The 10062-nt window shown below is 42.5% G+C and overlaps 1 protein-coding gene and 1 long non-coding RNA gene across 7 annotated transcripts; both read left to right on the top strand.

Moving 5' to 3' along the window:
• The first annotated feature begins 349 nt into the window (after nt 1-349).
• On the top strand, nt 350-6254 carry LOC124462547. Of its 6 annotated transcripts, none has more exons than XR_006955458.1 (13): nt 350-489; nt 1590-1791; nt 1951-2026; nt 2272-2540; nt 2906-2974; nt 3065-3144; nt 3364-3465; nt 3550-3755; nt 3842-3941; nt 4038-4412; nt 4833-4934; nt 5148-5274; nt 5523-6254. XR_006955458.1 is itself a non-coding variant. In XM_047014152.1 (7 exons), the coding sequence occupies exons 1-7, from the start codon at nt 3108-3110 to the stop codon at nt 5879-5881; spliced, it is 990 nt and encodes a 329-aa protein (XP_046870108.1). In that variant the 5' UTR covers nt 3003-3107; the 3' UTR covers nt 5882-6254. The 6 variants fall into 6 exon arrangements, 1 of the variants encoding a protein (XP_046870108.1); XR_006955457.1 differs by having other exon boundaries at nt 3550-3941; nt 4038-4200; nt 4315-4412; XR_006955456.1 differs by having other exon boundaries at nt 3550-3941.
• Nucleotides 6255-7810: 1556 nt separating this feature from the next.
• Nucleotides 7811-9782, top strand: LOC124462543. Its single transcript, XR_006955452.1, has 3 exons — nt 7811-7925; nt 8044-8319; nt 8656-9782. It is a non-coding gene; the product is annotated as an uncharacterized LOC124462543 (long non-coding RNA).
• The last annotated feature ends 280 nt before the right edge of the window (nt 9783-10062 follow it).

The raw sequence follows: 10062 nt of genomic DNA, 5'->3' as shown, positions 1-10062 counted from the left end.
CAGTGTACATGCTTCCCAGTGGCCCCTTAATCGATAGGCTACCGACCATTTACAAAACGTTGTTACGTAAATTATTAATTGGCAGCATTTATGCCATTTAGAACATACTTTATGACTGTAAGGTGTCATTAAGTAGCGTAAATTTCTTCTTTAGGAAAAATATGACGAAAATATGTGCAATATTACATTACCTATTCGATATTACATTAACGGGGAAATCCTAGAGGAAACACTGGGTTTTCATAGGTATTACAGTTCAAACTTGTTTGTCTTGTTTCTGTAGGGGTCAGAGAAAGATGTAGAGTACGTAGCCAGGAACCTGATCGCACTCATACAACAGAATCTTGGCGGAAGTAGTGCGACAAGAGCGTCTGCTAATCCCTCACCAAGAACACCAGCTGACTTAAATCATGGACTCAGAGCAACAGCCAGCACCTCATCAAGAACTGCCACCACTGTACAAACACCAGTCTCATCAGAAATGCAAAGGTTGGTTAATTGTTCGATAGCATGTCTATCAACACAGTTTGGAATTTTAAATACACTATTGGATTGGAGTAGCCTTGTATCCCAAAAATGTGGGGGTGCGGGGTGGGAAGGAATGTCATTCCCAAAAAAAATATTTACCTGGGAGGTCCATGCATGTGAACTCTACAACATATTAACATCCCATTTTGATAGCCTGTACTTGGTCTTTTGTTTCCTCATCTCTTTTCTTGCCTCTTCTCTACTCTGCTCTCCTGCCCCACTCACCTCAACTACTGCCTGTCTATCTATTAAATAAGGTTTTATATTATGTTGCATAATTACTTTACGTCATCAATAGTGGTTAAAGGAACCCTCAGTAATAACTTAAACATTGTAGTAGTTCAGAACTAGAAGTCTCTTTTCCCCAATTTCAGAGCATAACTTGACTCTCTGCCTCGCTATCTGAGTCTTGGCCACTAGCTCTAGTGCTATAGTATACCCATCTTCAGAAATCTTTCTCTTCTTGGATAAATATTTGTAACTAATCTGAAAATGCTATTTATAGTACGTACCTAGCTTAGGTTAACTTTGTTGGAATTAATATTTTTTCATTGAAGTCCAACTTCACCTTACTGGCTTACAGGCTCTAAATTCAGAATTTGCTAGCTCTAGCTTCAGTGGTGCTAGTTAGTGGTAGATGTAACAAAACCTCTTGATTAACAAAATTGTATGTTTAACTTAAACATGTTAATGTTGCCAAGTTAAATCTTGTAATGCTATCCTCTGCCCTGTTTGTCACTGCCAGTCTGAGCCGAGGTTAAAGAAAATGGTTGCTGTACTGGCGCAGTTGTTTTAATTTCTGACTTTGCAAGTGATTTGACATCTTGTCTCAGTTGACTCAAGTTGCTCAACCTCCGAGAGAGAGAAAACGACCGTTCGTTTGAGTTCCGTGGAGCGGACAGCTGACAGTCGTGACTTTGACTTTTAGTAGAAGTAAATATAGTTATATTCATAAGCAGTATCAGATTCGGTGCCAAATGCACAGAGCTGAAATGCTGTGTGTGTGTATAGAATGACTGAAGACGATATAAAATATTGATTTCTTTTTTCATTGGTCACAGATCTTTTCCAGGCCTTTTCAGGGGAAAGAGGAGGTTTGCGAACACACTGCGAACAGTGCATCGCAAAATTCAATGTTTTCAGTTATATCTCCTCCCTTCTCCTGCAACTATGACTCCAAAAGGAGAAGATGAGTTGAGGCTGTGCCAGGCAGGGCTAGGCTTGAGAATGGTCTCATTGCCAGAAGATGCAACTCATGATCAGGTTAGGTGCAGTGGTGTTTAATGCCAAACATTAAATTCAAAAAAGTAGAGCGCTTCAGATAAAATGAGAACCCTCTTGCCTGAGGCTCAGTGTCAGATTAAATAAGTTTGCTGTAATCAACAATAAACTCAGTCTTGCTATGCTACTGTCTTTCTGTAGATATCAGACATACTTAACCACGAGTACCCTAAAATCCAGAGCCTGAATGGCTCCTGGATGTTTTACAAGTCTTCAGGTAAACACACCCATTGAACTAATACATAGCACTTATACTGTGGCGCTTTGCTGTTGTTGGCATCAGATATGTCACCTCAATATGCAGAACGTTTGTACCAGCAAAGTGTTGGAGAACAATACACAAGACCAAGTCATTTTTTAGCTAGTTTTTGTGCTGTCATTATGCTGGTGGAATTTACCATAGCTGCACCTTTGTCATGTCATTAGCAAACACTTGAGTGTTGACAGTTTTATATGTTTCAGGGGGAAGTGGACGCAGGCGGCTGACAACTGTAAGCCCCCAGGTGGAAGGATACACCACCTCACAACTGAAGAGGTCATCCAACAATGGAAAAAACACGTTGTACATTTCCCCATTACAGGGTGAATTGGATGTTACCCCCCTTGCCAAAAATGCCTCAGAATTTTCAAAAATGCCAAAGGCAACCTGTGAAAAATGCCAGGAGACGATGCCATTGCATCTTTTGGCCCTACATATTGACAGTTGCACAGAAAATGTTGACGACTGTGAAGTAAGTTGTGTTCTTCCATCAACATAATAGTACTTTATAAGTGGCGGCTCCTGAAAAACATCTTGGGGTGGGGGGGTGGGTCACAGTTTGGAATGCAAGGGAGAAAACAGGACAACGGACCTTTAAAAAAAAACTAAACATAAAAAAGACATAGTTAAGGCGGCAGGCGTGTGTTGCTTGGTGGCCAGCTTAACTGAAAAGTGCTTTGGGAAACCTTGCAATAGTTGCATTTAAAAAAACATTTTGCTTCCAGTAGTCCATAGAATGTCCCAATATTGGTCCCTTTTTATCATATCAGTATATATTTTGATATTGATTATTTGACCCCACATCTAATTATGGATCCAACTGTTGTGCTCCTTTAGGACTGGCGTAGTGAGGTCCAGGTTCTTTCTGTCACAAATTCACCACTTGAAGAGTCCAGAGATGAGCAGGTGATAACGATTAACTGTAATCTGTCTGGAATTCTACACTTTCTTCAAGATAATTGTGCTTTTGATTTGAACTTTTACAACTGTTCACAGGATAGAAAGGAATGCCCTATATGTTGTGGTTGCTTTCCATCAGATGACATTGCTCTGCATGCAAGCTTGTGTGGTGAAAGGTTTGCTATTTTGTCATGTTAAATATGCACATCTTAATTAACATGTTGTTCATTTTATTTCACAAATGTTTGATCTTTTCATTAAACTTTTTGGGTTGTAATTTTCCTGCCCAGAGTTAGCACTGGACAGATAGACATTCTAAATGTGTGTGGTTTAAATGAATAATTATTTATACATTTTGCTGGAAAATGTAGTGTTTTAATATTGATCATTCTCAGTCAACAGGATACTTCTGACTACAATTCAGACTTCTGTCCCACTTCTGGCCCCACTAGTAGTGTGCTGTGCGAGGGAAGCATGCCTATGGCTGATATATCTAGGTGATTTGTGTTCTGCATTTATCTTTCATTGGTTTTCTTAAAATGTGAATCAAAGTTATTGTTTTCTTTTGCTTTTCTTAATAGTGAACATGATATCCTCCAGATGCTTGCAAATCAAGTAGATGAAAGCAAAGATTTTAAGATCTGCATCACCCGGGATGACCTTGTCCAAAGAGGCTTCATTCAGTGGGCAAGACAAAAAAAGGGTTCCCCTGTCAATAAACTCAATGTGACTTTCATAGGAGAAGCAGGAATTGACACTGGTGCCTTAAGCAAATAATTTTTGACGGGTAATGTACTGAAACTTCAGAGGTACAGACTCAGTTATAGTTTAAGTTATTTCATTAATTGTGTCGTCTTCGTTTGCTATATATAGATATGATGAATGGCATTGAGAGGCGACTGTTCGAGGGCAATGGCAAGAAGGGAAAGAGTCCCATCTACTCCATAAGTGACCTAGAAAATGGCTTCTACAGGTTTGCAACTGTTTCATACTTGTCCTTGTTCTACAGTTTCTGCATGCAAGTGTGAAAAGGTCTTGTACAAGTTTGAATTTTTTTGTTGATATGCAGAACTGCAGGAGAAGTGTTCTCAGTCAGCCTCGCTCAGAGTGACCCAGCACCATGCTTCTTTAGAAATTGGTGTTTCCAGTTCCTTGCCACAGGAGACTTTGACACTTTGCAGTTGACCAAAGACGATGTGGACGATCAGGAATATTCTTCACTCTTAGAAAGGGTGATTACACCTGCTGTAACTAGCTTTAGTAAGCAGTGAAAGAAACAGACAGAATGCTTTCATTGATGTACAATATTCCATTGCTATCCTGTAAAGAATTAGAATTCATTTTAGGTGGAGGCGGCAACTGATCTGACAGAGTTGACAGAAGAAATAGTGAGTTGTGGTTACACAGGGCTTGTAAAGTTGGACAGGAAGGACAGTATTATAAGGTGTGTAAATTATGCATGTACACATACATTTAGGAAAAATTATTTATATTATACATAAAAAATCAAATAAAAAAAATGTTTGGTCAATTCTACTGCCAATGCCCTTGACCAAGGCATAGCTTATGGCCCACTATGGTGCGAATACATTAGCCGATGTCAAAATACTTTTGGTATGAAAGAGGGTTGATGATAAGTAAAGGTAAAAACATCTAAGAAATGTGTTATTTAAAAAACCTAATCTACACTGTTAGTGGAAGTGCTTCATTAGTATTCTAAATAGTAAGTAGAGCCTAACCTTGGGTCTTTTTCCAGAAATGTTTTGTTGTTTTGTTTCTCCACTAATCAAGACAAATGTTATTTCCTGCTCACAATAGAGCCATTGTTCTACATGCCACAATGCGTCTGACTCCTATCTTTCAGCAAATCAGAAAAGGCATGAAGTTCTACAACCTTGTGGAGTTGATTGGGAGGCACCCAGATCTCTGCTCAAACCTGTTTGTCCCCAAAGACGATGATGACAGGGTAAAGATGCTGGACATTTAATCATCTCATTTACTTGACTGATTGGTTAAAAATGATTCTTTAAATCCATACATATTGTATAGCTGCATCTCTTTGTATGATTATTGCACCATTATCTTTTGATGACTTGCTGTTATTACTTTGTTGCACATTGTTTTTGAAGAATACAAAGACATATATAATGTAAACTGTTGACTTATTTGTTATCTTTAGGCAGATGCTGATTACATCATGAGCATCATAGTGCCTGAGCTGGGTGAGAGGGGAAGTCCAAGGCATGCAAAAGAAAATGCCATTGTAAACTTCTTTCAGGACTTTCTGCAAGAGCTTGAAATCACAGGTTTGACTTTTTTTCTGACCTCAAACAAAACTTGTTTTAATCCCAATTTGCCATGTAGACTGTTACTTTAAAAATAACGTAATAGTTGTCTTCTATTTTCATGTAAATGTACATGTAATAAATACAAAAATATGCAGTAGGTGCTGGCTGAATTGGGTCATGAATTGGGTCCAGAAATGTGTTTTTGATTCTTACATCATTGTAATTAAAAGCTGTTTTGTTTACAAAATGTTTTTTCAATCATGCAGGTCAGGATGAAGACCAAGCTGAGCCTTTGACCGAAGAAGTCAAAGACCCACAAAGTCAAAATGAGGAATGTCTGGAACCACATATCAACTTGAGCCTGTCTGTACCATCAGTATTGCAGTGGTTAACTGGACAAAGGCACAAGCCCCTTCTTCCCTCAGAAAGGGCGTCTTTTAAAATCAATGTCAAATTTGAACACCACTGCAAAGAACTACAGCCAGATCACCGTATTTGTTATCCACTTGTAAGTGCCTGCACAAATACTATAACCTTTCCTGTTGCACATATGAATACATACAGTGAGTTCAGAGATATAATGACGGTAGCGATCCGAATGAGTAGAGGTTTCGGACGAGTTTAGGAGGCACGTTTTAAAGACCACACGTTTTAATAGCCATAGTGAGCCAGTATTGTGAATTGTGCGATGCTCAGTTTCTGTTCCTCAGATCAATGCAACTTTTACTATTGAAGAACTTCTACATTTTTCTATCCACATATGTAATAAGTTAATCTTATTCAAGTTCAAGAAATTCTGTGAAATTTTCTGTGAAATTTGAGTTCTTTACAAGTATATGCCAATTAAATGGTCATCAAGATCGACTTGAAAACAAATTGTATTGATGTTGACAGTATGTCAAACTTCAATTTAAGTTTTGACTGGTAATGCTTGATTTGTTTCAGCAGTGTTAACATGTGTAGTTCAGCAAGTGCAAAAATAAAGAGCATTCATAGAATTTGAGTTTCATGACATGGCTCTACATCAGGGGTGTTCCATCCTAGTCCTCAGGGTCCAGCTTAGAGGTTGAGGAGAAGGTTGCAGCAAGGATGCCATTGGACCTGCCACTGGAGGAGCGGCAGGTATTGACCCTTGCTTAAGGCGAGGTCCCTGTGTCTTTTCTGGGGTAGCTTTATAGTCTCTCCCAATCAATCTCCATACCGGCTAAAAAAAGGACATGTTTTTTTGTTGTTGGTATAAATGACAACGACTTGCATCCTTCTGTGTTTGTGATGTACATTTTGTAGGCAACAGGGTGGAATGGTTTCACTCCTTAACCAATTAAGATGGGGTGAAGGTTTGGTGACCACTCCGATATGCTAAAGACAGAGAAATATACTAATAGTGTGGTTGGACCTAGCCAAAAGACTGATATACAAAGCACATCAAGTAATATGCACATATCATTGTATGTTACTGTATGAGCACAATGTACTATGACACAGACCATTACACTGGATAAGTTAGTACCCTTGGCTGGAACAGAGGTGTGGGGGGTACTGTAGAAACATCTTGCCTCGGGAGGCGAAGGTGTGGTTAACCTTCACGCGCTACTTAGCCGGAGTGCTTTCGAAGCGGGGGGGGGGGGGGGGGGGGGGGGGTAGGGGGAAATAAATGCTCATCTCCGGTTAGCAGCAACGCAGCGACATAAATGTAGGCATTTTGGAAAGGTATTTACCAGGGCATGACGTGCAAAGCCGGGCAGACGGGCGCACGTGCATTTCCGCTCTGCAGCGAGTGCGCGAGCGAGTGAAAACTTTAAACAGAGCTACCAAAATGAGGATCTCACTTTCGAGTCTCCAAAGCTTCCCTAATCGATGCTCCGTGGTCTGACTCGAATTACAAACGTGTCCCCAATCGAATCTCATGTTCAGGCGCATTACTGTGAATTTCAAGAAAGAGGGGGGAAATAAATGCTCATCTCCGGTTAGCAGCAACGCAGCGACATAAATGTAGGCATTTTGGAAAGGTATTTACCAGGGCATGACGTGCAAAGCCGGGCCGACGGGCGCACCTGCATTTCCGCTCTGCAGCGAGCGAGTGAAAACTTCAAACAGAGCTACCAAAATGAGGATCTCACTTTCGAGTCTCCAAAGCTTCCCTAATCGATGCTCCGTGGTCTGACTCGAATTACAAACGTGTCCCCAATCGAATCTCATGTTCAGGCGCATTACTGTGAATTTCAAGAAAGAGGGGGGAATAAATGCTTATCTCCGGTTAGCAGGAACGCCGCGACATAACGGTAGGCTTTTTGGAAAGGTATTTACCAGGGCATGACGCGCGAAGCCAGGCCGATGGGCGCATGTGCATTTCCACTATGCAGCGAGCGCGCGAGCGAGACAAAAACTTCAAACAGAGCTACCAAAATGAGGATCTCACTTTCGAGTCTCCAAAGCTTCCCTAATCGATGCGCCGTGGTCTAACGTGTCCCCAATCGAATCTCATGTTCAGGCGCATTACTGTGAATTTCAAAAAGAGGGGGAAATAAATGCTTATCTCCGGTTAGCAGGTGCATTTCCACTATGCAGCAAGCGAGCCAGCGAGACCACAGTCTGGGTCAACACCTTCAAGGTGTTGCTGGATGAGTTCAAGAACGGCGTACAAGCCCACGGACGGCACCATCGGCAAGGTTGGCTCACAGACTGCTGCCGCTCTACTTTCTACAAGTGGTGTGTGTCATGCCTGTTAGACCAAGGCATGCAGAGCAGCCGTCACTGACCAGTCCGTTTTGCTGGCTCTTCTCCCAGGTTCCCAAACCAGAACGCAAGAAGAGGAGGAAAAGGGAAAGCGATATTGATACAGTCTCATCCAGAAACAATTATCATCGAACACAGTATTTATTTTGTTCTTGTCTCCTGCAGTACATGTTGTGAGAGATGTCAGATGAACGGTGCTTGTGTGTGTTTGGCAGGTGGAGGAGCATAACGGGCACATGTTTAGGCCCGCCCAGTACAGCATCCCCACCTACTGCGAGTACTGCTCGTCTCTCATCTGGATGATGGACCGCGCCTGTGTCTGCAAACGTGAGCACGCACACACACACACACACACACACACACACAGGCATAACTACTATGAAACACCCTTCCACTCTTACTTTATTTATCCCACTTGTTTCAAAGTGTCATAATCAGATGACCTTCTGCTCGTCTGTAATAATACCCCTCTTCCATCTTGGAACAGAGCTTCTATACCATTCTGATTCTAATTCTGGTACTGTACGTGATGTGAACAATGTGATACTTTGCCAACCAGTGTTTTGCTTGTATGTGTATGTGTACCTCTGTGTATGTGTGTATGTATGTATGTCTGTGTGTGTATCTGTTTGTGTGTGTGTTTGTGTGTGTGTGTGTGTGCAGTACATGCTACATGTCTCCCCAGCCTGCCTGCCTGCCTGCCTGCCTGCCTGCCTGTCTGTCTGCCTGCCTGCAGCTCTGATATCAACCGTAGCTCGCCTTCCTGGTTTTTGACTGACTGGCGGGCGAATGGCAGATGATTTTACAGCTGGTAAAGAGGTTAGAACCGGCTCTGCGGAGTCTGTGTATCTTCTCCTTCCTCCAGTGTGTCGCAACCGCGTGCCACAGGAAATGTTGCTCCAGGATGACCAGTCAGTGTAGTAAAAAAAAAAAAGTAGGAGGGACCTTTTTGTTGGATACAGATAAACGTTATCACTGTTAATAAATGTAACATATTCATAGTGTATAGACAACATTTTATACCTTGGACCGCAATCTCAATGGCTGTCAGTGTGTACGTGTGTGTGTACGTGTGTCTGTGTGTGTGTGTGTGTGTTTAGTGCGACCCAGAGCTGTCTTCCAGGCAGTTTGGAGTGGAGCTGTCTCGTCTGACCAGCGAGGAGAGGACAGTACCTCTAGTGGTGCAGAAGCTCATCAACTACGTCGAGATGCACGGCCTGTATACAGAGGGCATCTTCAGGAAGTCTGGCTCTACCAATAAGATCAAGGAGCTCCGGCAAGGCCTGGACGCGGGCATGGTTAAGGGGTTAACAGGGTTCTCAGCCCGCCATGTTTATTTGTGGGATTATTAAAGGTTGGGCGCCCTGACCTCCTCCCCCTTTCTGTGTCAGATGTGAACAGCATGAATCTGGACGACTACAATATCCACGTCATCGCTAGCGTGCTCAAACAGGGGCTACGCGACCTCCCCAACTCCTGATGACCTTTGAACTCTACGAGGAGTTCCTGAGAGCCTTGGGTAAGGACAGCCATCCTGACTGACTGGATCCTGGCTTTTCAAGTACCGCGGAACTGGCTATTTGTAGGTGTAACAAGAATGGATAGCTTTGACAGATCTAGCCAGGGTGGCTTTTTGCATGGCGTCAGCACGTTCTTTAGCAAGCTGACCTGCCCTTCAGTGTTTGTCTTCAGCAGAAACCTTGAGAGTGTGTGTGTGTCGGCAGCGGCCTGTTGCTGAAGTATTCTGAATGGTTGCTCCTCTGCAGGCCAGGCAGACAGGCGGGACGAGTTACGGGGGGAGGGAGGGCGGTGTACGCTGTGATTGACCAGCTCAGTAGAACACACCTCAGCACCCTGGAGAGGCTCCTCCTGTGTGTGTGTGTGTGTGTGTGTTTATCTATGCGTGCGTGCGTGTGTCTGCGTGCATGCACACACACACACACGTGCATGCACGCAGACACACGCACGCACGCATAGATAAACACACACACACAGACATTAGAGATCTTTGTAGTAACTGATATGCTATGATACTGGATGATAAAGGATTCTACAACATTCACTCACATA

Source organism: Hypomesus transpacificus, unplaced genomic scaffold (genome assembly GCF_021917145.1).
Source record: "Hypomesus transpacificus isolate Combined female unplaced genomic scaffold, fHypTra1 scaffold_224, whole genome shotgun sequence".
NCBI lineage: Eukaryota > Metazoa > Chordata > Actinopteri > Osmeriformes > Osmeridae > Hypomesus > Hypomesus transpacificus.
Note: the sequence above shows the minus strand (reverse complement) of the source record. Positions and strands in the feature narration are given on the sequence as shown.

Excerpts from the sequence above, each read along its gene's own strand:
- LOC124462547 (XM_047014152.1), top strand. The coding sequence starts at position 3,108 with ATGACATTGCTCTGCATGCAAGCTTGTGTGGTGAAAG. Across the intron at positions 3,145-3,363 it reads GCAAGCTTGTGTGGTGAAAG|TCAACAGGATACTTCTGACT; the intron begins GTTTGCTATTTT and ends GATCATTCTCAG. Across the intron at positions 5,275-5,522 it reads GCAAGAGCTTGAAATCACAG|GTCAGGATGAAGACCAAGCT; the intron begins GTTTGACTTTTT and ends TCAATCATGCAG.